This window comes from Trichechus manatus, unplaced genomic scaffold (genome assembly GCF_000243295.1).
Source record: "Trichechus manatus latirostris isolate Lorelei unplaced genomic scaffold, TriManLat1.0 scaffold00185, whole genome shotgun sequence".
NCBI lineage: Eukaryota > Metazoa > Chordata > Mammalia > Sirenia > Trichechidae > Trichechus > Trichechus manatus.
In genome coordinates, this window is record NW_004444121.1 from 2,262,987 (window position 1) to 2,289,375 (window position 26,389).

The window sequence follows — 26,389 nt, forward strand, 5'->3', positions numbered from 1 at the left end:
AGGGCTCAGTGTGTGACCAAGGTCAGGGCTCAGTGTGTGACCAGTGTCAGGGCTCAGCGTGTGACCAGGGTCAGGGCTCAGTGTGTGACCAAGGTGAGGGCTCAGTGTGTGACCAAGGTGAGGGCTCAGTGTGTGACCAGGGTCAGGTCTCAGCCTGTGACCGGGGTCAGGTCTCAGCCTGTGACCGGGGTCAGGGCTCAGTGTGTGACCAGGAAGAAATCTCAGTCTGCGATCAGGATAAGGGCTCAAATATACCCAGGGATCGGGGCTCAGCCAGTTGTCAGGGTCAGGCAGTGGTGGACCTGGTCCCCTTGGGGATAGTGTGAGGGCTGGGTCCTCACCTCCCTCTGCTTGGGCCGCTGGTGGGACGTTTCCAGGAGGGACTGCAGGTGTGCCCTGACGGTGGTGCTGTTCTCTGCAGCTTGAAGGATCAGCCCATAGTAGTAGAAGAGGAAGGCCTGCGGGAGGGTTGGGCATCCCGTCCTGAGCCCGACCCACCTACGTCTGCCCCGTCCACCCGCTCTGAGCCGCCCTGACTGCGGCACAGCGTCACTCTCCCGGGGCTTCTGCAGCTGCTGGGCTCCCTTCTAAGCTTGCTCCCGTCACCCAGCTCTGGGACCATCTCACCACCTGTCCGCTTCAGGGCTGGCTGCCCAGGCCCCGCCTCTCTGCTTCATTCGGGGCCACCGATTTCCTTCCAGGGCCCTGAGCCTTGCTCAAGGAGTGTGGCAGGCAGCCTATGGACAGAGTCCTGGGCCTGCGTGGGGTGGTGGTAGGGGGCCAGGGCCTACGGGCAGATGGGGGCTGCGTGGAGGCAGGAGGCCCACCTTCTCTGGGGGCTGCTCCTGCTGCATCTGGTCGGGCTTGGTGAGCGCGCACCGCAGCTCCTTGGACCACACATCGGTGTTCAGGAACTGGACCGACTTGGCGGCTATCTGTTAGCAGACCGGGACCGGTCAGGGGGTGGGGGCAGGACTGGAGCCGTGGCTCCCTTGACCAGCCCCAGCCCATCCTGGCCTCTTCAGTCATGAACCCAGCCCGACCCTGGCCTCCTCTGGGCCTTTTCCCTCTTCTGAGTCTCCAGGACCAGCTCTCTCCTCGGGCACAGGGAACTCATCCCCTAACATTCCTTCGGCAGACATGCTCAAGGTGAGTCCTGCCCGTGTCCCCGGCATCCCTCGGGGGCTGGGACACAATAGCTGCCTGGTGAGTGCTAGCTTAAGGCGACCCTCTCGATGTCCCCACCCAAGTGTGGGCACCAGGAGGCCAGGGCTTTGCCTCGTTCACGGCTGTGTCCCCAACACCTAGAACAGTGCCTGGCACGTAGTGGGAACCCCATTAATAGTTCTGGAATGAATGAATGAATGAGAAGATCAAATGAATGAATACAATGTCCCTTGGAAATATGAAGCCCTGGAAGCTCTGAGCCTAACATGGCATGATTTTATAACGATGAGATCTATTTCCAATGTTCCAGATTCCACGATTCAACAATTCCAAGATTTTTATCCCGAGATTCTTTTCGGGGTGGGGATACCCATCTTAAGTATGATCCCAAACCCTAAAATCTTAAAAGATCGATAAATGAGAAGATAAACATTTAAAGAAGTTTGTTCAGTAAAAACACCATAAATTAAGTTGGAAGATCAAAGTTTGTTTTTTTCTCCTGCTGTCACATATTACCAAGGGTTAATATCCATAAGAAACAGAGAGCTGTTTATAAATCAGTAAGAAAAGGACACACAACCCATTTTTAAACGGTTAAAGGATACAGACATGTTAAAGTCATAACCTAGAAACTCAAGCTCACTAATATTTGAAGACTGGACATTAAGTTCATGTATCATTTTGACAAAGATTGACCAAAGCTAACACACTCAATGTTGGCAAGGAAGTGGGGGGGCAGCACCCTCATGTCCTTTGAAGAGGGGATGACTGGATCTACAACTTTTTTTGGAAGGCTTTTGGCATTATCAATTACAATTTACAACGTGCACCTATTTCCCCAAGCAATTCCATTTCCAGGGGTTTATCCTATAAAACACTAAACCGCGCAATGCCGGGAGCACGAGGTGTCCCCAGCAGCCCTCCTGGACGTGAGACAAGCGTGGAGTGCCCCTAACAGGCAGGGCCTTTTGCTCCTTGCTGGCATTGCTCTTTTGGTCCCTGAAATGGAAGTCCCACTTTCTGCGGGATTTGGAGAGGCTTGTCTGACCTAGATCTGCCCCCTGCCTGGCCCCTCTGTGGGACACTGGCTGCAGTAGGACCTAGGTGGGGCACTCAACCACAGGACAGGTGTCTGCAGAACCCCTATGGGACCCTGAAGCACCAGGGGCTCCTGCCCATGCTACCACACCTTTGTGTACCACCACCACAGACCACAGCCCCATGTCCGAAATGCAAATACAAAAACTCAAAAACGTTCTTTCATAGATTTGCAGTAATCTCATTTGTTGGCAGAAGGTGACCCATGCTGATGTGATGCTATTTATGGGATTTAGGTATCTGACTCAACTTGCTGATTCTTCTGGCAGTCCACGGTATATTCAATATTCTTTGCCAACATCATAATTCAAAGGTGTCAATTCTTCTTTGGTCTTCCTTATTCATTGTCCAGCTTTTGCATGCGTATGAGGCAATGGAAAATATCATGGCTTGGGTCAGGTGAACCTTAGTCCTCAAAGTAACATCTTTACTTTTCAACATTTTAAAGAGGTCTTTTGTAGCATATTTGCCCAATGCAATATGTCCTTTGATTTCTTGAGTGCTACTTCCATGGGCATTGATTGTGGATCCAAGTAAAATGAAATCCTTGACAACTTCAATCTTTTCTTCGTTTATCATGATGTTGTTTATCGGTCCAGTTGTGAGGAATTTTGTTTTCTTTATGTTGAGGTGTAATCCATACTGAAGGCTGTGGTCTTTGATCTTCATCAGTAAGTTCTTCAAGTCCTCTTCACTTTCAGCAAGCAAGGCTGTGTCATCTGCATATTACAGGTTGTAATGAGTCTTCCACCAATCTTGATGCCCCGTTATTCTTCATATAGTTCAGCTTCTCGGATTATTTGCTCAGCATACAGACTGAATAAATATGGTGAAAGGATACAAACTGAGGTATACTTAACCTACCATGATCTTTAGTGTACAGGTAAATGAATTTTGATAACTGTATAAAAAACCAGTTGCTGTGGAGTTGATTCCAACTCCTGGTGACCCCATGTGTGTCAGAGTAGACCTGTGCTCCATAGGATTTCCAGTGGCTGATTTTTCAGAAACAGATCACCGGGTCTTTCTTCTGAGGCACATCTGGGTGAATGCAAATCGCCAGCCTTTTGGTCGGCAGCCTCGTGTGTTAACCATTTAAACCCCCCAGGGACTCCGACAAATGTACTGTCATTGTGTGCTGTCAAGTTGATTCTGACTTATAGTGACCCCATGTGACAGAGAAGAACTGCCCCATAGGGTTTCCTAGGCTGAAATCTTTACGGAAGCAGATCTCCAGGTCTTTTCTTCCTTGGAGCTGTTGGTGACTTTGAACCACCAACATTTTGGTTAGCAGCCCAGACACATAATTCACAACCCACCAAGATATAGACCATTTTCCATCACCCCAGAAAGCCCTCCTAGCCCCTTACTAGTTAATCCCCACCCCTACAAAACTGCTTTATTTCCCTGTAGGTTGGCTTTGCACCTTTTCTAAAATTTCATACAAATGGAATCATACAATATGTACTATTTTGCGTCTGGTATTTTTTCACTCAGCATCGTTATTTGGAGATTCATCCACGATGTCGCATGTCTCAGCATTCATTCCTTCTTTTCTGCTCTCATTTTTATCACTTCACTTCCTCTAGTTGCTTTAGGTTTAATGTGTTCTCCCTCCTCCAGCTTCCTAAGGTGGAAACTTAGGCTACTGACTTCAGACCTTTCCCCTCTGCTAATTTCTGCGTCAATGCTATACATTTCTCTCTAAGTTCTGCTTTCGCTGCATCCCACGAATTTTGATAAGTTGAAATTTCATGTTCATTTAATTCCAAATATTTAAAGTTTCCCTTGTGATTTCTTCCTGGACCCATGGGATATCTAGAAGTGTGTTGTTTAATTTCCAAACATTGGGTTTTTCCAGATGTAATTTTGATACTGATCTCTAATCCATGTTTTGGTCAAAGAATGTAATTCTGGTTTTAGTCTTTTTAAATGTATTGAATCTTGTTATGTGGCTGAGCATATGGGCTATCTTGGAGAACATTCTATTTGCATTTGAAGGAAATGCCAGTGAGGTCAATTTGGTTAATTGTGTGGCTCAATCTTCTATATCGTGACTGATTTTCTGTCTATTGTTCTATTGATTACCAGTATTGTTGCTGCTGTTATTTCTACTAGATTCCATTTAATAACTACTACTTAATGATAGCCTTGATTTGCAATACTGAAGGATTCCAGGGGGAAAATATTAAATGATGCAGGAAGTATCCAAAGAAGATGGAAGGAATACAAAGAGTCACTATACCAAAAAGAATTGGTCAACATTTAACCATTTCAGGAGGTAGCATATGATCAGGAACCAATGGTACTGAAGGAAGAAGTCCAAGCTGCACTGAAGGCTTTGGCGAAAAACAAGGCTTCAGGAATCGACAGAATAACAACTGAGATGTTTCAACAAATGGATGCAGTGCTGGAAGTGCTCACTCATCTATGCCAAGAAATTCGGAAGATGGCTACCTGGCCAAACTGACTGGAAGAGATCTATATTTATGCCTATTCCCAAGAAAGGTGATCCAACAGAACGTTGAAATTACTGAACAATATCATTAATATCAAGTAAAATTTTAATACGCAAGTAAAATTTTGCTGAAGATCTTTCAAAAGCGATGTGGCAGTATATCGACAGGGAACTGCCAGAAATTCAAGACAGATTCAGAAGAGCACGTGGAACCAGGGATATCATTGCTGATGTCAGGTGGATCTTGGCTGAAAGTGGAGAATACCAGAAACATGTTTACCTGTGTTTTATTGACTATGCAAAGGCATTCAACTGTTAGATCTTAACAAATTATGGATAACATTTCAAAGAATGGGAATTCCACAGCACTTTATTGTGCTCTTGAGGAATCCATACATGGATCAAGAAGCAGTCTTTCAAACAGAACAAAGGGATATTGTGGGTTTAAAGTTAGGAAAGGTGTGTGTCAGGGTTGTACCTTTTCACCATATCTATTCAATCTGTATGCTATCTGAGAAGCTGGACTATATGAAGAACAGGGCATCAGGATTGGAGCAAGACTCATTAACAGCCTGCATTATGCAGATAACACAACCTTGCTTGCTGAAAGTGAAGAGGACTTGAAGGAAGCACTTACTGCTGAAGATCAAAGACCACAACCTTCAGTATGGATTACACCTCAACACAAAGAAAACAGAAGTTCTCACAACTGGATGAATAAGCAACATCATGATAAATGGACAAAAGGTTGAAGTTGTCAAGGATTTCATTTTACTTGGATCTACAATCAACACCCATGGAAGCAGCAGTCAAGAAATCAAAAGAAGCATTGCATGGGCAAATCTGCTGCAAAAGACCTCTTTAAAGTGTTGAAAAGCAAAGACATCACATTGAAGACTAAGGTGCACTGACCCAAGCCATGGTGTTTTCAATCACCTCATATGCATGGGAAAGCTGGACAATGAATAAGGAAGACCAAAGAAGAACTGATGCTTTTGAATTACGATGTTGGCAAAGAATATTGAATGTACCGTGGACTGCCAAAGGAATGAACAAATCTGTCTTGGGAAAAGTACAGCCAGAGTGCTCCTTAGAAGTTCGGATGGTGAGACTTCTTTTTATGTACTTGGGACATGTTCTCAGGGGGGATCAGTCCCTGGAGAAGGACATCATGCTTGGTAAAACAGAGGGTCAGCGAAGAAGAGAAAGACCCTCAAAGAGACAGATTGACACAGTGGCTGCAACAATGGGCTCAAGCATAACAACGATTGTGAGGATGGCACAGGACCGGGCAGTGTTTCGTTCTGTTGTACACAGGGTTGCTATGAGTCAGAACTGACTCGACAGCACCTAACAACAATAACAAGTTAATGATAATAATAACATTTAATGAGAGCTTCCTGAATTAGGCACCCTGCTAAGCACTTTATGTGGATTATTTCCTAGAATCTTCACAGCAGCCCTTTGAGTAGGTGCTTTTATTCCCATTTGACAGATAAGGAAGCTAAGGCACAGAGAGGTTAATTAGGTCACCCCAGGCCACGGAGCTATGAATGGTCAAATCTGGACTTGAACCCAGGCCTGCCAAGGTCCCATGCCCCTTCTCCCAGCCACACCAGCCCCTCCCTTGGTGTGTGGGCAAGATGGGCTGTGGCACCCTCCCCAGCCTGCTTCCTTCCTTCCCCGGCCTCGGCAGTGGCCGCCTTCTCTGGCCCTGTCAGTCTGGCCATGCCTGGGATTCGGTGGGGAGGGCCTCATAAGTGCTGGACGTCTGCTCTGTGCCCGGCCTCTAGGGACCAAGGTTCAAATCCCAGGTCCTGCAGTGGCCAACCCGTTGTCTCTGGGCAAGTCACCTCACCTCTGGGAGACTGGTGGCTCGTCTGTGGGAGGAGGGTCCTCCCTCCCTCCCACGCTCCCGCCACACAAGCCTGCAGCAGGCGCCCACAAGACCAGTTTGCTGCCTTCTCTTGTCTTTCCCACAGAAGTTCCCGGTGCCCGGCGCCCACCCTACCTGGGCCAGCTGCTCTTCCCAGCACGCCTTCTCTCCCTCGTTGAAGAGCTCCTCTGTGAGGGGGAGGGGGTCACAGGACAGGAATGAGGCCCAGCCAGGGCTGGACCTTGGGCCCCACTTCCCGGCCTCAGACACTGGGCTGGGCCAGGGTGACGGCGCTCTGCCTCTGCCGGCCTGGCTTCGCGGGACACCGAGCCCTGACAAGCTGAGCTGGGCTTTCGGGCAGAAGCTGTGGCTGCCGCCAAGCTGTGTGACCTCTGGCAGGCCACACTCCCTCTCTGGGCCTCAGCCTCACCAGCGATGAGTGAAGGGGCCCCTCCAAGACGTGCTGGGAAAATAAGGCTTGATAGGGGAGCACTGTGGGACTGGGAAGCTTCTTGGGGGCTTTGGAGATCCCACTCAAAGGGAAGGGCTGCTTTAGGGGGACCCTGGGGGTCTCAGAGGTCACCCCCGGCACTGAGGGATCTGCACCCAGACTGCCAGTTCTGGGGCGGGGCCAAGGTCAAGCAGGCTGGTCCTGCCTCGGCCTGGCCTTAGTCCATACCCCCAAGCATGGCCTCTCTGTGGATCTCAGCGCCTGCCACACCTGACTCCTCCCCGTGCCCCAACCCTCGGTGTGCACACGCCATTCCCTTTGATGGGCGAGCCTCTCTCCTCAAACTCCTACTCATCCCTCCAGACCTGGCTCAGACTTGCTGCCTCCTCCAGGAAGCCCTCCCTGATGGCCACCAGGGCAGGTGGTCTCTCCCCTCTCTGGGCTCCCCAGCCGCCCTCGTCGCAGCCCGGTACCTCCCCAGCTGGGCAGTCCCGAGCTCAGCACATGAATGAGTGAGTGAATAAACAAATTGAATGGTGCTTGCCCCTGGTGAGACTCTGAGCTCCTGACGGCAGAGAAATTCCTAAGCTCGGAGTGCCTGGTCGCCAGCACACAGGAGGTGCTCACTCAGTGCTTGTCTGGTGTTAAACTGCGCCCTCACCCTGGCAGCGTCCTCCCCAGGCACCCTTCTCCTGGGACCAGAGCCTCCACTGTCAGGGTGGCCCGTCCCACGGCTCGGGGCAGGGGCTCTTATGGAGCCACCAGGTCTGGGCCCAGTGGACTTGTGACAACTGCAGGGGACCCTGGGCCCGTAGGCCACCTCTGGCAGGAGAGGAGTGCCTGCCTGCTGGTGTGGTCAAGGGAGAGGGCCAAGGGGTAGCCGCACACCACCGGGCACCTGCTGGGACTTCCTGGGTCGGTCTTGCTTCTGCCCAGGCCTGTACCTGAAATACTGACATAGGGAGCAGGAGGCAGCCCAGTGTGTGGCTAGGCTAGGCGGGGTGCCACCCTGTGCAGGGGGCCTGGGAGGCTGAGGGGTGGCGGGCTGTGGGGTGCTCCTGTTTTAGGGCAGGTGTGCGGCCTGGTGTGTTGGTGGGTCAGCATCCCCACTGTGCACGGTGAGGGCCTCAGAACCCCCCCGGCTCTCCCCCCATGACCGCCCCACTCTGTCCGCCAGCCTGGGGCAGACGTACCCCTGGAGGACAGGATGCCCAGCACGTAGAGGAGGCTGCGGTGTGGGAAGATGCCCGTCAGCATCTCGGTCTCCAGGTGCTGGGCCGCTGCCCGCCATGAGTGCTTGCAGATGGCCACCAGCACGTTGCTGGCTGCGTCCTGGAACACGTCTTCCAGCTCCTGGGGGCAAACAGGAAGGGCAGGGGGGCAAAGCGCGAGAGCGGCGTTGGGGCGGAGCTTCACTCTTAGGCGGCACCCTCACACTCGCCGTCCTGCTCGGCAGACAGGGCAGTGTGGTCCCACTTTGCAGGCAGGGCAGCTACTATCAACCCATTTTTTTTGGTAGAAAACTGAGGCTAAGGGAGGCCAAGATGTGGCCAGCACACCGAGCTGGTAGGTGAAGGGCAGGCTCAACCTCGGGTTTTTGAACTTCACTTTGGGGAAGCTCGCCACCCTTGCCATCCATCAGCGGGGCTGTTGCCACCAGCTAGTTCCCTAAGTCCTCTCAGTCTTGATTTGTCCATCTGTAAAATGGGGACTACAGCTCTGTCTGGAGGGTTAAATGTGTCTGTGAATGCTTTGCCGAGTGCCAGCCTGGGTCCATGGTAGTTACTCGGTGTCCCAGCACAGCTCTTCCCACCATAACTAATCACCAGGGTTACTGAGTAGCCCACCGCGGGGCTCGCCTGGGTAGTCGGTCTAAATAAGAGCCACCGGCCCCCAAGCCCGGAGCCACAATCAGCTAAGACTCTCGGCCAGCTGGGGGTGCTGTCTGGCCTATGCGCCTGGTGGAAGGGGCAGTTCAGGTCCAAACCTGTAATCTCCATCAGGTGGGAACCTGGCAGGCAGGGAGCTGGGGGCTGAGTGATAGCCTGGGGCATGGTCTGCACCCACAGAAGGTCTCCTGGAGGCTGGAGGGTGGGATGCGGTGATGACAGTGGGGAGGAAAGCACACTTCGGGGAAGGGACAGCAGGCGCTGGCTTGGCCACTGACTAGCTCTGTGGCCTCAGGCAAGCAGTGACCCTCTGAGTACCACCTTCCTCACCTGTACAAGGAGAGTGCCTGAGATTGTCCCTCTGAAGGGGGCTGGTAGCAAGAAACAAGGACATTGGCAGAAATCACTAGGCAAACCACGCGGCTGGGCACACCTGGCTCCACCTGGATCCCTGGGGCTGCCGCCTGCATTCCCAGGAGCCCTCGGGGACTGGGGTCTGCTGGGGAAGGGGGAGGCCCACCGTGGTCTTGGTCATGTTCTCCAGGGCCAGCTTCATGAAGCTTTTCTCCCAGGTCTCCTCCAGGAAGTCACTGGCTTCGATGACGGTCTCTAGGACCTGGAAGAGCCGGAACTTGTGCCGGGTGGAGATCTGTTGGTGTCAGAGTGGACAGAGGCTCAGGGGCGAGCTGGTCTGAGCTCGTGGAGATGCCAGCAGGAGCATCGGTGGGGGTGTGTGTGACCCTGAGAGGGGGACCACAAATGGATGCATTCAGCCATCACTCAACAGTCATTTACTGAACACCTGCCGTGTGCATGCCCTGAACCAGGTGCTACAAAGACAGGTGAATACGCGTTTGTCCCTATTACCGGGGACCCACGATGGAGTCTTAAAAAATTCCATCTTCAAGGTCAGCTCTTTTATATATTCATTCATTCACTAAATCTCAGATCATCTGTTCATCCATCCATCCACCCACCCACCCATCCATCTCTGCTACTCAATGGCTCTGTTACTTTGGGAAAATTATTTCCCTTCCCTAAGCCTAAGTTTCCTCATCTGTAAGGATCATAATAGCTACCTCATGAGACTGTTCCGAGGGTGATAGTCTTAGTTATCTACTGCTGCTATAACAGAAATACCTCAAGTGAATGGCTTTTAGAAACAGAATTTATTCTCTCACAGTCTAGGAGGCTAGAAGTCTGAATTCAGAGCTCCAGCTCCAGGGGAAGGCTTTCTCTCTGTTGGTTCTAGGGGAAAGTCCTGGTCATTAATCTTCCCCAGGTCAAGGGGCTTATCAGTACAGGGACCCTGGGGTCCAAAGACATGTTCTACTCCCAAAGCTTCTTTCCTGGTGGTTTGAGGTCCCTCTCCTCTCTGCTTCCTTCTCTCTTTTATATCTCAAAAGAGATTGACTCAAGATACAACCCAATGCTGTAGATTGAGTCCTGCCTCATTAACATAACTGCCTCTAATCCTGCCTCATTAACATCATAGAGATTAGAATTTACGACACGTAAGATATTTACATCAGATCACAAAATGGTGGACAATCACACAATATTGGGAATCATGGCCTAGCCAAACAGACATACATTTTTAGGGGACACAATTCAATCCTGAACAGTGATCAACAAATGTTGGCCCACTTTCCTTCCTCCTCACTCAGCCCATTTGATGTATGAGATTGAGACTTGTTCTAAATCATGTAGCTGCTGTATGTAGGAGACAGGATTTCAGCCTGTCTTGAGGCCCAACCCTGCCCTTTGCCCCCAGCGCCTGCCCCCGATGGCCAAGCAGCTCCCACCTCTGGGCTGTCTGTGAAGTAGTCATGGATGGTTTCCAGCACCAGGTTGGGGGACCCACAAGCTATGTTCTTGATCTTCCTGATGACATACTTCAGGCGGACGGGGTCTGACCCATTCAGGTCCCGGAGCATCTTGAAGCAGATGGCTAAAGTGGCCAAGAAGGATGTGACGGTGGGTAGGCTGCGGGGAGGCCACCTTGTGGCAGCAGGGCTGGGTGGGCAGGGAAGGGGTAGGGTTGTGAGTGGGAAGCAGTGCTCTGAGAATGAGAACTGGACGCATTGGGAAGTACTGGGCCTCCTGGCTGTCCCAACAGTCCTTCTGGGGTTTAAGGTAGGTCAAGGACAGGAAGGCAGGCAAGTCTGTTATCCCTATCCACTCATTCATATTTCCATCCTGTCATGGACCCAGCCACCTTTCATTCATCTGTTTATTCATCCATCACTCACATATCCATCCATCCATCTCTCCATCCACCCACACATTCATCAATATGTATATTTATCTATCAAACCATCTATCCATACACCTATTCTTCCATCCATGCACCCATTCACCTATCCATCCATCCGTCCACACATTCATCCATATGTATGTTTGTCCATCAGTCTACCTGTTGTACACCTGTCCATCCTTCCATTCATGCATCTATCCATCCATCCATTCATCTATCCATCCATCCCCTTTATCCCGTCATCCCTCTTCCCTCCATCCAGTCATCCAACACTCACTGGTTCATTCTGTGTGGGGCTGGAGCTGTGTTTGTGGGATCAAGGAGGAGTCAGGGCTTAGCTCTGACTCAAGGAGCCTCTAGCCCAGGGGACTCCCTACCCAGTATTAGTGGACTTTGGTTCAGTGGAGTAGGTATGTAAAAGGCCCTGGGTGCACAGACGGGGAAGAGCAATAAACCCTGATTAAGACGGAGAAGGATTCAGGCTAGCTTCTCAGAGGAGGTGGCAATTTAAAGCATTCCAGGGCAGGGGCCAGGCCTAAGCTGAGGTTCTGAGATGAAAGAATATGAGAGTAGAGTAGAGCATGGGGTGTGAGATAGAGCATTTTGGGGGCTTTGGATGGTGCTTTAGGAGGCATCAAGAGGCCAAGGAGGGGGCACAGGGATCTCTGCTGAAAGCCTCACTATGTATTCACTCCTTGGCATCCCCAAGTTCCCAGAGGGGCACTCCCTCTAGTCCTTACTCCCAGGAATGCCCGGGTGGAGGGGCATCACGGGATTGGCCTGAACTTGACCCATCTGGGCCCTCTGCCCAATCTGAGTCCCAGGGTTGGTGATCACCTGCGTTGTAGGCTTCCTCCATGAACATCTTGTGCTCCTTGGGCACCAGGGCAGCCTGGCTGCTCCGCGACTTGTGGAGCAAGATGGTGGCAGGGACTGTCTGTCTGTCCTTGTGGGTAGAGCCCTGAGATGCCTTTGTGTAAGACAGGTCCTTTATGGATTCGGAAGTATGGGAGGAGATTCTGAAATGGAAAAATGGTCCTCGATATGTACCTCTGGGTGCATTTGTGTAACTCATATTGCCAGTGCAGGAGACACGGAAAGCAACCTGGTCTGAATCAGGCTCAACAACATCCTTCCAGCCTCCCACCTAATGGACTGAGTCCTGGGAGGAGGGCGGGAGTGTTGAGGCCTCAGGGACACAATTGGGTAGGTAGTATCGTCTGTACGCCTGGTGGGGCCTGGCTTCTAGCAAGTGTTGGTGGGACAGACATGGCTGCAAGGATGCGAGAGAGCTCAGGGTATGGTGTGTCCAGCTCCAGTTCCAGCACTGGCTTGGGGAAGTCAATCTATTCAGGGGCACATGAGAGACTACCCTGGGTACCCCAGATGTCACTGGTGGCGGTCTTTGAGGGAGGCCAGGAAGTTGTAGGAGCAGGAGCCATGAAGCTGCGTAAACTGTACAACAACCCTATCTGCCCTAGACCTCACCAGCCTGGTCCTTCAGTGTGTGTGTGTGTGTGAGAGAGAGAGAAAGAGACAGAGATAGAGACAGAGAAAGAGAGAGAGAGGAGAGAGAGAGAAAAGAGAGAAAGAGAAGAGAGAGAGGGGAGAGAGAGAGAGAGGACAGAGAGAGAGCAGAGAGAGAAATGTATGCAAGTCCCTTAAAAGCTGGTTTTGCCTTCTCCTCTTCTCCCTCCTTCCCTCCTCCCTTCCTAAAAATGTGGGGAAAAGATTTTCTCAGACTGTGTTCTTTGCTCCAGGGGCTGAGAGAGAAGGCATCTTTCCTTTTGGGGCTGCTGCCAAGCTTGGTTCTACCACAACTCCCTCCACTGGGGCCTTTGGCAGAATCAGTCTCTGTCCCACTCACATCATGGCCTCAAGCTCTTGTTCACTCTCCGTTCTCAGTTACCAGGTGCCTACTAAGGGTGAGGCATGCTCTAGGCACCTGGGATAGATTATGAACAAGATAAACAATACACAGTAAACAAAATAAATAAGTAAATTAGGTGGTATGTTAGAAGACAGTTTATCTCTTCATATATTATTTTATTCATTCATTGGTTCCACCATGTAAGAAAATTATGTCAGATCATGGCACCCCAAATCCTCCCATGGTTCCCCATTTCACCCAGAGTAAAAACCAAAGTCCTAAATATGTCATATAAGGCACTTCTGGTCTCAGCCAAGATGGAGTGATAGGCACTGGATCCACCCTCCTGCCTTAACTAAAAAATTAAAAAATCAATACAAAACAATGGTTATCAGACACTGGCAACAAGCAGCACAGTACAGTGATCCCTGAGAGATGGGAAAAAATGAGATAAATTGAGATTGCCTCAGTTTACTGCCTGGAAAGTTTCCAGACCACAATGAAGATAGAGGGAGCCCAAGAAAAGCCAGGCAGTCTCCCTGAGTTACAGAGATAGAGGTGGAACTTGGGGAGGCCTAAGTGGCTGAAGTTTTCAGGGAAGAGTAACAAAAGAGTGTTGGACGGCAGGGGCGGGGTGGGGGGTGAGGGAGGGAGAGGGAGAGAGAGAGACTGAGATTGAAGACAGGGCATGTGCTAACTTTCTGAAGATTTGCGGAGGGTTCCCCCTTCCCCAAGTCTTCAGTTAAGTACTGATCAGTTTCCATGTGTGATGAAATTACCAAAGACAGAGAAAAGAACCACTCGAAGGGAGCAGAGGGAACTATCCTTGGAGCTCATACAAGGTTGAGAATAGTTCCTTTTCCCATCAGTCCGAGTGAAAAACCAAGTAATTCATAGAGCGCCAAGTATTCAGAATGGGGTTGCATTAGTAGTGTGGTAAAATCAGACCTAGACAAGGCTAATCTGGTCCTCTCTAAAAAATCTTAACATCACGATTTAGAAGGACCAAACGGTTTTCAACTAACTTATGTGTGTCCTAGAACAAAGCTTAGGAATATTTTAAAAGTACAGGAATATCCAGTACCCAACGAGGTAAAAATCACAATGTCTGGCATCCAATCAAAAACTACCAGGCATGCATAGAATCCAAGAAAACTGTGACCCATAGTGAGGAGAAAAACCAACTGATCAAAATCAGCATAGAAAAGACACAAATGATAGAATTAGTAGAAAAGAACATTAAAATAGACATTATAACTATACTTCATGTGTTCAAGATTGTAGATTAAAACATAAGGACGTTAAGGAGAGACATGAGAAATATAAAAAAATTAAAAATACAATGTTTGAGATTAAAAATACACTGGTTGAGTTTAACAGCAGATTAAACAGTGTAGAAGCAAAACTCGGTGAACCTGAAGACATAGCAATAGAAACGATCCAAAAAATGAAACAAGTAGAAAAATGACTTGGGAAAAAGAAAGCATCAGTGTGCCGGATCTGCTGCCCAAAGCTGACGGGGCTGGGCTGCCATGCCCAAGGGGCAGAAGACTGGGCCTGCTAGGACCAAGGGGGTAGGTAGGGTTGCCACTCAGATGGACTAGGAGAATGGGGTCGCGCAAATTTGAGGAACCTCATGCCACTAAGAATGAACAAGAGAGGGAGCGCATCCTTTGGATCTGGGGTCCCTGAGCTAAGAAGATCCTAGACCAGGGGAAGATGGATGACAAAGACCCTCCCCAGAGCCAACAGAGACAGAAAGCCTTCCCCTGGAGCTGGCAACCTGAATTCAGACTTTTAGCCTCTTAGACTGTGAGAGAATAAATTTCTGTGAAAGCCATCCACTTGAGGTGTTTCTGTTATAGCAACACTAGATAACTAAGACGCACTACAACCAAAAGGCAGAGACTGTCAAAATTAATCAAAAAGCAAGATCCTAGTACATGTTACCTATAAAAAATACACTTTAAATATAATAAAGACACAGATTAAAAATAAAAGGATGAAAAAAGATATATCATGCTGTCTTAGTCATCTAGTGCTGCTTTAACAGAAAGGCCACAGGTAGATGGCTTTAACAAAGAGAAGTTTATTTCCTCACAGTAAAGTAGGCTAAAAGTCTGAGTTCAGGGCATCAGCTCCAGGGAAATGTTTTCTCCCTCTGTCTGTAGGAGCTTCTCCGCACAGGGACCCCCGGTCCAAAGGACACACTCTGCTCCTGGTGCTGCTTTCTTGGTGATATGAGGTCCTGCTGTCTCTCTGCTCACTTCTCTCTTTTATATTTCAAGAGATTGCCTCAGGACACAATCCAGTTTTGTAGATTGAGTCCTGCTTTACTAACATAATTGCCACCCATCCTCCCTCATTAACATCATAGAGGCAGAATTTACAATATATAGGAAAATCACACAATACCAGGAATCATGGCCCAGCCAAACGGATACACACATTTTTGGGGGGGGCATAATTTAATCCATGACACATGCTAATACCAACCTAAAGAAAATTAGAGTAGCAATATTAATATCAGATAAAATAGATTTTTGAGCAAATTATATAGTCAGTGATAAAGAGAATCCATTCATAATGATAAAGGGATCAATTAATCAAAATGACATAACAATCCTAAATGTTTATGCACCTAATGACAACAAACAGTAGAGCAGAAATCAATAAAATAGAAAACAGAAAAGCAATAGGGAAAAAATCAATAAAGCCAAAAGTTGATTCACTGAAAAGATCAATAAATTTGAAAAACCTCTAGCAGGAGTTACTAGAGAAAAAAAGAGACAAGACTCAAATTATCAACATCAGAAATGAGAGTGGGTACATCATTACAGATCCTACAGGCATTAACACTAAGGCTAAAGATGAAGAAACTGAAGATTTTTACCAACTTCTGCAATCTGAAAATGATCAAACATGCAATCAAGATGCATTGATAATTACTGGTGTTTGGATGTGAAAGTTGGAAACAAAGAAGGATCAGTAGTTGGAAAATATGGCCTTGATGATAGAAACGATGCCAGAGACCACATGACAGAAGTCTGCAAGACAAACGACTTCATTGCAAATACCTTTTTTCAGCAACATAAATGGTGACTATATATGTGGACCTCACTGTATGGAAAACACAAGAATCAAATCAACTACATCTGTGGAAAGAGACGATGGAGAAGCTCAATATCATCAGTCAGAACAAGACCAGGGGCCGACTGTGGAACAGACCATCAATTGCTCATATGCAAGTTCAAGTTGAAGCTGAAGAAAATTAAAACAAGTCCACGATGGTCAAAGTATGACCTTGAGTTTATCTCACCTGAATTTAGAGACCTTCTCAAGAATAGATTTGACACACTGAACACTAATGCCTGAAGATGGGGCGAGTTGGGGAATGACATCAAGGACATCACACATGAAGAAAGCAAAAGGTCATTAGAAAGACAGGAAAGAAAGAAGAGACCAAAATGGATGTCAGAAGAGACTCTGAAACTTGCTCTTGAACACAGAGTAGCTAAAGTGAATGGAAGAAATGATGAAGTAAAAGAGCTGAACAGGAGATTTCAAAGGATGGCTAGAGAAGACAAAGTAAAGTATTATAATAAAATATGCAAAGACCTGGAGATAGAAAACCAAAAGGGAAGAACATGCTTGGCATTTCTCAAGCTAAAAGAACTGAAAAAAAAAAAAACAAAAAAACAAAACTCAAGCCTCGAGTTGTAATATTGAAGGATTCTATGGAAAAGTATTGAATGACACAGGAAGCATCAAAAGAAGACAGAAGGAATACACAGAGTCACTGTACCAAAAAGAATTCAAGCATTTCAGGAGGTAGCATATGATCAAGAACTGACAGTACTGAAGGAAGAAGCCCAAGCTGCACTGAAGGCACTGGGGAAAAACAAGGCTCTGGGAATTGATGGAATACCAACTGAGGTGCTTCAACAAACCGATGCAATGCTGGAAGTGCTCACTCATCTATGCCAAGAAATTTGGAAGATAGCTACCTGGCCAACCAACTGGAAGAGATCCACATTTGTGCCCATTTCAAAGAAAAGCCATCCAACAGAATGCAGAAATTATCAAAATATCTCTTTAATTAATATCACACACAAGTAAAATCTTGCTGAAGATAATTCAAAAACGGTTGCAGCAGTACATTGACAGGAAACTGTCAGAAATTCAAGCCAGATTCAGAAGAGGACGTGGAACAAGGGATATCATTGTTGATATCAGATGGATCTTGGCTGAAAGCAGAGAATACTAGAAAGATGTTTGCTGTTGTTGCTGTTAGGTGCCATCGAGTTGGTTCCGACTCATAGCGACCCTATGTACAACAGAACGAAACACTGCCCCATCCTGCACTAGCCTCACAATTGTTGTCATGCTTGAACCCACTGTTGCAGCCACAGTGTCAATCCATCTTGTAAGTTCCTCATGAGAACAATTAAGTGTTCTGGAATTCCCATTCTTCGTAATGTTATCCATAACTCCTTATGATCCACACAGTTGAATGCCTTTGCACAGTCAATAAAACACAGGTAAACATTTTTCTGATATTCTTTGTTTTCAGCCAGGATCCATCTGACATCAGCAATGATATCCCTTGTCCCAAGTCTTCTTCTGAATCCACCTTGAATTTCTGCCAGTTCCCTGTCGATGTACTGCTGCAACTGTTTTTGAATGATCTTCAGCAAAATTTTACTTGTGAGTGATATTAATGATATTAATGATATTAGTGATATTAATGATATTAATGATATTAATGATAGTAATGATATTACTTGTGAGTGATTAGTGACATTCTGTTGGATCACCTTTCTTTGTAATAGGCATAAATATGGACCTCTTCCAGTCAGTTGGCCAGATAGCTGTCTTCCAAATTTCTTGGCATAGATGAGTGAGCACTTCCAAAATTGCATCCATTTGTTGAAACATCTCAACTAGTATTCCGTCAGTTCCTGAAGCCTTGTTTTTCACCAATGTCTTTGGTGCAGCTTGGATTTCTTCCTTCAGTACCATCGGTTCTTGATCATATGCTACCTATTAGAATGGCTAAAATCCAAAGCACTGGCTTCAAATGCTGAGGAGGATGTGGAGCAACAGGGACTCTCATTCATTGCTGGATGCAGAATGGTACAGCCAAGTCAGAAAGTAGTTTGGCACTTCCTTATAAAGTTAATCACACATTTACCTACAATGAGTCAGAATCGACTAGATGAATGCGTTTTTGGTTTTATCTCACTCCCAGGCATTTGCTTGAGAGAAATGACAACTTACTGTTCACACAAAAATCTGTACATGAATGTTTATAATGGCTATATTTCTAACAGCCCCAAATGGAAACAACCCAAATATCCTTCAGCCGCTGGATGTATGAACAAACTGTTGTACATCTACAGAAATACCAAATCAATTGCCGGGGTGTCGACTCTGACTCATGGCTGCCTCACGCGTGTCAGATTACAACTGTGCTCTGTAGGGTTTTCAATGTCTGATTTTTTGGAAGTAGATCATCAGGCCTTTCTTCTGAGGTGCCTCTGGTTGGATTTGAACTGCCCATCTCTCGGTTAATAGCTGAGTGCTTTAACTGTTTACGCCACCCAGGGAGCCCTCAGCAATATAAATAAATGAATTACTGATTCAGTGCAACAAAATGTACTATTCTTAAATGCATTATGCTGCATGAAAGAAAGCAAACCTGGAGCTTACATACTACAGAATTTCATTTTTATGACATTCTGGAAAAGGCAAAACGGTATGAACAGAAAACAGACCAATGGTTGCCAGAGGCTGGGAGTTGGGGCAGAGGGTTGACTACAGAATTTTGGGGAGAAGAAGCTGTTTTGTATCTTGATTATGGTGGTGTATTCACAGCTGTATGTGTTTGCCAAACGTGTAGAGATGTGAATTTTATTGTATGTAAATTATATCTTAATCAAAGAAATAAAAAGATGACTAAGAACAAAATTGGTTTCACCTCCTTCCCGGATCTTTCTGGCCTCGTTTCCTTCTGCTTCCCCTTGCTTACTCCATTCCAAGCACAGTGAGCTACGACTGTTCCTCAAACCAGTGGGCATGGACCTGCCTCAGGGCCTTTGCACTGGCTGTTCTTCAGTCTGGGAACACTTTCTCCACACAGCTGCTTGCCTCCGTCCCTCACCTCCTCCAAGTCTTTGCTCAATTGTCACCTTCCTGATGAACTTGTTTAAAATGAATCATTGAGTTGTGTCCCCCCAGAAGATAGGATGAAGTCCTAACACTTGGTACCAGTGAATATGCCCTTGTTTGAAAATAAGATCTTTTAAGACACAGGGTTGCCATGAGTCGAAATCGACTGATGGCAACTAACAAGAAGATGGAGTAGGGTGGGTCCTAATCCCATCTGAGCGGTGACTCATTCACAAGGAGAGCAGATGTGAAGGGTTACACAGGAAGAGGATGGTTGCATGATGACGGAGGCAGATGCACCCCATGGAACGCCGTGGATAGCTGAGGCCACCAGAAGCTGGGACAGAGGCATGGAATGGATTCTCTCCCAGAGCTCTCAGAAGGAATCAACACGGCTGACATCCTGATTCAGACTCGCAGCCTCCAGAACACTTCTGTTCTTACAGCCACCCACTTTGTGCTGATTTGTTATGGCGGTCCTAAGACAGGTGCCAGCGTGTGTTTGTAGGATAACTGAACCAATGAGTGAATGAAGGCATTGTGGGAATAGCGCGGCTTGCCCCAACTGGATACAACTTCCGGTGGGACCGGGATGGAGGCGCCCCCTTATCGCCCCCACCTCTGTGCCCTCCACCGCCCAGAGAGAGATGGCCAGAGACGAGTGCTTGGTCCTGTCCTCATAGTCCTCACAGCTGAGATGCATGCAGAGAGGCTCAGGGACTTGTCCCAGGTCACACGCTAATGGGGTCAAACCCAGGGCCCTGACTCTGGAGCCTGCACCCCTGGGTTCTGACACCTTCTGGTGTTCCAGGCCGAGGCGGCTTGGGGGAGCCCTTGGGCCTGCTCCCACGAAGGCAGCCAAGGGGCCCTCTCTCGGTGTGCCGGCTGTGTGGCTCGGGGCACAATTTTGGTCCCTCCCGGAAGGCCCCTTCTTCCTGTCACATCTCGGACTTTTCTCTAGAATGCCAGCCCCTCCCAGCTGATCTCAGAAAGTGGCTTCCAGACTGAGCCCGGCCAGTGCCAACTGGGCAGGCACCTCATGCTGTGCCAGATCCTGGCCTCCCCCTCCGTCCAGTCGCAGAACCAGGGCTTCAGAGGGGGCCTGGGAGGGTGTCAGAGGGGGCTCAGGCCACCGCAGCACTGGCTACCGGCACAGCGAGGTATGTACGGCACCCCAAACCCGCATCACAGCCCCATAGCATCTGGGGTTAAATGTATGGTAAAACCCGCATAAGGCGGAAACCTATCAGAGAAGGAGACCCCAAATATTTTCCACCAAAACAAGCGACAGAACAGGGGTGAGGCTGCGCCCTGTCAAAGGTGGAAAACTTGCGAGACCTGGAGAAACAAGCAGCCCCACTGAGTTCCAGCTCTCACAGGTTTCACTGTATTTATAAAAATAGAAAACAACCAGAACACAGTGTCAGGCAAACATCTGTGGAGGGCCGTGTCCTCAGTGGAGAAGTGGTACAAGATGTGGCAGAGGAGGACAGGTCTGGCTATACAGACGGGGGACAACAGCCTGGAAACCGAAATAACCGAAACCAAACGGCAGGTGTGGAGATGTTCCTTCTGGAACAGCCCTTGGCGAGAAGGCGGGGCAGCCAGGAACCCCACTCTGGGGAGGTCGGAGGGCGCTGACCCGCTGTGGACACAGGAAGGTGGGCTGACCTGGGGTTCTGGGACCCGGCTGACGACGCCCTCTCTGCCGAGGTGCGGCTGCATGGCCGGTGAATGTGCTGCCTGTCCATGGCTGGGATGCAGCTGGGGGGGTACAGGCCCCAGCGCCGGCTCTGTCCTGGCTCTGGACAGCGCAGCCCTGTCTCTGGGCACTCCTCCCCCACCCCGCAGCCCTGACCTCACCCTGAGGTCACAATGGCTTAGCACCCACGGCACCTTCTCCAGGGCAATGTCGTGGAACTGGCACCGAATTCTGGAAGTGGCACATCGAAGCCTCCCACCCTTCTCTGAGCCTCAGCTGTCCCCTGTAAGACCTGTGGGTCCACCATGGGTGGCTTGTTTGCTGGACCCGGTCCCCTCGAGTGTAGGCTGGACCTAGTGACTTGCTTCTAGTGAATAAAATATGGCAGGCAAAAGTGATGGCATGTCTCTTCTCTCACGAGGTTTCAGAAGACTGACTTCTGATGAAATTCTCTATTGCCTTCTTGCTTTCATCTATTGATGAAATAAACTGCCATGTTAGCGGGGCCCATGTGACAAGGAACTGAGGGCAGCTTCTGGCCAACAGCAGTGAGGAACTGAGTCCTGCAACAGCCACGTGAGTGAGCCTGGAAATGGATCCTTCCCTAGGCGAGCCTTCGGATGAGACCCTAGCCCTACCTGACACCTTGGCTGCAGCCTTTTGAGAAACCCTGAGACAGAGGACCCAGCTAAGCCGTGCCTGGACTCCTGACCCAAGAACCTATGAGATAATAAATGTGTGCTGTTTTAGGATGCTAAGTGTTGAAGCCATTTTGTACCCAGCAATAGGTAACTGATACATGTTTCTTGTGAGGGAAAGAGAGGCATGGTTAGGATTTTGGATGATTGTGAATCCTGGGTCTTCCCATCATACTCTGCCATGGTCCAGAGAGGGTGAGTGGCTTGCCCGAGGTTGCCCAGCTGTAGGGCAGAGCTGGCTGGAGAAGGCAGACCCGGCATTCCCAGCAAGGACCCTTGTTCCCATACCCTACTGCTGGAGGTCTTAGGGGTTCCGGGCTTGCATGTGGAGAGGATAGGAGGATGCTGCAGGAACCGTATGATAGGCAGTTCCTGGACCTGCTGTCAGGTCAGCTAGCTCCCCCCAGGAGTGTCCCCCTCTGCCCCAGCCACCTGGGCCTTGAGGAGCCCTCCCAGCCTTGCTGTGTGGACAGCGTCTGCATTCTGGGGCCAGGGTCAAGGTGGGGACACTTCAGAGATGATAGAAGGTCACTGCCCACCCCCAGAGGCCATGGGGCTTTGGAGCTGGCCCTTGGGGGTCCAGATCTCAGTTCTGTCATCGGCAGGCTGTGCCCGTTTGTCAACAGGTTGACAATGCCACCTTCCAAGCCTGTGTGGAGACTTGATGCAGGACCAGTGTCAGCCTGCACAGCTGCCAGGTTTGTGGGCACCCCACCAGGTCTAAATGCTCCCGGGAGGTGGGCATGGACACACACTGTGCCCCCCCCGGGAGGTAGGCAGGAACACACCTCAAGCTTGTCCCAGGAAGTGGGCAGGAACACACCTGGAGCCTGCCTGGAAGGCGGGCAAGGCTCCCAGCATGCTGCAGGAAAAAATGGAGGCTTGGAGGGGTCAGACGAGAACGACTAGGACGGCATGTCCACCGAGCCTCACTTGGCCCCAGGTACTGCTCTGAGCCTGCCACCTCGCATTCTATACCTCATCACCACCCTGCAGGAAAGGCCGAGAGGTGAAGTGTGTGCTGGCGTTACTCTGTAAGGGGGGGGGGGGGGCGGGTCCGTGCAGAACCTGGTTTTCCTGGAGACCCCAGCCTTCTGTCCTTCCATCCTCCCAGCTCCACAAAAGGGACCGTTAAAAATTGGGTCTATAAATCCATCCAGACAGGAGGGTCACAGGGAAGCTGGACCCCGAAAGCCAGAGTAGGCATTTGGGGGGCCTGGTTAGCTACCAATGTCTCCCTTTCTCTGAGAACTGCCCCCACACCTGGCAGCCATTTTGTGGGTGACCTTGGCCAGTGGTGTGCTGAAGCCAGCCCGAAAAGGTTCGTGGGATTTAGTCTTAAATTTTCAGTAATTTTGAGAGCTGGCTGTTAAATGTTGTTGCTGCTGTTGAGCCATGACTCACGGCAGCCCCACGCACAACAGAAGAACATGTTGCCCTGTCCCGGGCCACCTCCTGACCAGTTTTGGATCAGACCATTGTGATCCATAGGATTTTCACTGGCTGATTTTTGGAAGTCAATCGCCAGGCCTTTCTTCCTAGTCCATGTTAGTCTGGAAGCTCTGCTGAAACCTGTTCAGCATCACAGCAACACACAGGCCTCCATTGACAGACAGGTGGTAGCTGTGCATGAGATGCATTGGCTGGGAATTGAACGCTGGTCTCCTGCATGAAAAGCATATAGACTTACAGTTAAATAGATTATATTAAAAACAAAGGTACTCAATACCCACAACATATCGCTTCCTAATATTTGACTATCGTTTATTGTTAGCTGTGCTGTTGAGACGATGTCCACAGTGTCCGTATGGTGGAAACTCTATATAATGGTGACCCAGTGTGTATCTCTTCCCAACTGCATGTTCAGGGATGTCTTATTGAAACTGGCCACGGTGGGAGTATTTACACCATGGAAATTGGCACAGCCTACTAATTAAACCAAACCCACACCAAACCCCTTGCTGCTGAGTTGACTCTGACTCATAGTGACCTTACAGGACAGAAATGAACTGCCCCACAGGGTTTCCAAGGAGTGGCTGGTGGATTTGAACTGCTGACCTTCTGGTTAGCAGCCAAGCTTTTAACCACTGCGCCACCAGGGCTCCATCAAAGCTTTTACATTTTTTGGAGAGCCTATTGTTAACCATCTACCAGCACACCACTGGCTGGTTGGAGAAGGTGGCCACCAGAACCCGAATCAGGTCCCTCCCCTGGGAATTTGGAATTGGGGTCAGGAGTGAGGCCTTGGGGGTGGGAGCTGGCATCCCGTGGGGTTGTCTCACCCCCTCCTTAGCACTCTAGGAATAAAGGAGGCAGGGAGAAGGAGGTGGGTACCAGGGAAGGTGAGCCCAGAGAGGGACCAGTCCTGGGGCCTTGGAGGTCCTGGCCCAGACCTCCCCAAGGCCCCTGTGGGCTCTCTGGTTTCTGGACTGTCTAACTCTTACCTGGATTACGGTAAGGCAGGGTTTCCTCTAGCAACCTCCTTTCCCCAACGCTCCACATTCTAAAGGAAGGAGAACTTTCTAGCAAGTCATGGCTGGGGAAAGTGAGATGAACTGGGTCCCCGCAGTGGTCCACGGGGCTGGATGTAGGGGAGGGACTCGTGCATCACCGCACGGGTGGGTGGGGGTGGATAAGCACCCTCTGTGGGCTGACCTGGGGGGAGGGGGAGGGACCTCCACTGACGCCTGGGGTGGGACCCTATTCCGTGCTCCCCTACTCCTCACCACAGCTGAAAATGGAGAGACCCCTGTTCCATCACACCATGCGCCTGTCTCCCCACAAACCCCTCAGGAATCGGGCTCAGGCTCCCAGACCACCTGGCCGGCCCTTCCTCCGCCCACAGTCCGGGAGCGGGAAGCCTCACCACCCTGGGCCTGGGACAGCGCTCAGACGGGCCCAGGGACGCCCTGGGGCACACAGCAGTGGGTGGTGGAGCCAGGGCTCCAAGCCAGGACCATGGCCAGCTGCCCCTAAAACCGGTGTCCAGTGGGGAGGATTCGCCCCTTCTGTCCCGCAGAGCAGCCCCGGAGGCCTCGGGGCCGCGCCCGCGCCTCCCCGCGCCGCCGGCAGATGGCGCTGCAGGCCCAGGCAGGAGCCGCGCGGCGGGCGGGGCGGACGCGGGGAAGGGAGGGAGGGCTGGCGGAGGGGGCCTCGGGCCGCGTGCTGCCCGCCCCCGCATGTTCCAAGAGTAACGCCTCTCCGCAGACGAAAAGGCAGAGGGGGCTTCGTGGGCAGGGGTCTGAATTCCACTTCCTTAGGCACCCGGCGGAAACCCTGGTGGCGCAGTGGTTAAGAGCTACGACTGCTAACCTAAAAAAAAGTGGGTAGTTCAAATCCACCAGCCGCTTCTTGCAAACCTTATGGGGCAGTTCTACTCTGTCCTTCAGGGTCGCTATGAGTCGAAATTGACTGGACGGCAATGGGTTTTTGGTTTTGTAGGCGCCTGAGAAGGAGCCCTGGTGGTGCCGTGGTTAAGCGCTCCACTGCTGAACGAACCGTCGCGGATCAAACCCACCAGCTGCTCCAAGGGAGAAAGATGTGGCAGTCAGCCATGGGGCAGTTATCCTCTGTCTATAGGGTGGCTATGAGTCGGAATCCACTCCGGCAGTGGGTTTGGTTTTTTGAGTTAGGCACCTGGGACGACCTGGGATGGGGCAACCGCCCCCCAGAGGAAGGCAGGTATGGCAGCGCTCTGACTGGCCCCCACCTCCACATGCCGGTAGTCCCGGATTCCCCCTGCTCCTGCTGGGTCCTGACTGCTTTAAAGAGGAGGTGGCCTGACCCAGGGCCTGCCCATGCCCTCCCCACCCACAGCCTGCCTCTCCTGCTCCCCCAACTCCTCGTTCCACCTCCCCTAGGTCAGCCCTCTGAGGCTTTGTTTGTACCCCTCTTTCCTTCTGGAATGCCCCGGCCCCTGATTTCCTGAAGAAACTCCTTCACTGTCCTGTTCACCCTTAGAGACCCCCCAGCCCATGGCACTTCCTCTGTGAAGCCCTCCCAGATTTCTGAGGACAGAGACTGGCTGCCTCCTCTGCGCTCCATTAGCATGTATTCCTGCTTCAGGTCAACAGGAATTCGATGAGCACCTGGCCTGTGCTGGGTCGGTCCAGGGGCAGGGTTCTAGTGGCTGCCATGTTGACGGGAGGGGGCCAGGTGGGCCCCGGTGCCTCCTCTGCGGCTCCTGCCACCAGTTCTCCAGCTGCTCCCCCCATTCTTCTTGCTTCTCTGACCCCTCTAAGGCCTCACCCACTGCGCATCCTTTACTAGGGCACGTGGCTCTGTCTGAGCAGCTGACATCCTGAGGGCCTCCACCTCATGCTGATGTCTAAAACCACTGAACAAGCCCAGACAGCCCCAGGGGCCTGGAGCTCTCCGCCTCGGAGCTGTTCTCCTCTCTGCGAGCACTCTGGCCCTAGCACTTTCTGGGTGTCCCTATTCACTGTCCTTGTCTGTACATTGGGACGGAACCAGGCCTCCTGTTGGGTGTCATGAGAGCAGCTGGCTGACAAGCCCACACCACCCCCGCCCCCGGGGTCAGTCTCCACTTCGGCCAGTCCGCCTGACTTGCTCTCTACTCTGCCCGCCCGCCCTGGCCCTCTAGTGCCTCCTTACTCTGTGGATGTCACTGCTTCCAGAAGTTTCTCTGACACCCCCATGGCCCCTGGCTCACAGTACCTGAGGTAGTGGGGATCCGGTCCCTGTCCCTGCTGCTCTGCAAACACCTGCTGGTGACAAGCAGACCAGCTCCTT

General features: G+C 50.3%; 1 protein-coding gene across 1 annotated transcript in view; it reads right to left on the reverse strand.

The window, feature by feature from the left end:
* The window catches only part of LOC101343209 (maestro heat-like repeat family member 5), a 65,146-nt gene extending 44,184 nt beyond the window's left edge, over positions 1-20,962 (reverse strand). Inside the window, exons 1-11 of the mRNA XM_004387414.1 lie at positions 20,880-20,962; positions 20,274-20,339; positions 19,857-19,929; positions 12,466-12,542; positions 12,034-12,215; positions 10,745-10,890; positions 9,460-9,588; positions 8,244-8,403; positions 6,735-6,787; positions 828-935; positions 342-458 (exon numbers count right to left, since the gene is read on the reverse strand). Of these exons, the coding sequence (XP_004387471.1) occupies positions 342-458; positions 828-935; positions 6,735-6,787; positions 8,244-8,403; positions 9,460-9,588; positions 10,745-10,890; positions 12,034-12,215; positions 12,466-12,542; positions 19,857-19,929; positions 20,274-20,339; positions 20,880-20,962 (1,194 nt within the window). The remainder of the gene's footprint in view (positions 1-341; positions 459-827; positions 936-6,734; positions 6,788-8,243; positions 8,404-9,459; positions 9,589-10,744; positions 10,891-12,033; positions 12,216-12,465; positions 12,543-19,856; positions 19,930-20,273; positions 20,340-20,879) is intronic.
* Between the last annotated feature and the right edge of the window lie 5,427 nt (positions 20,963-26,389).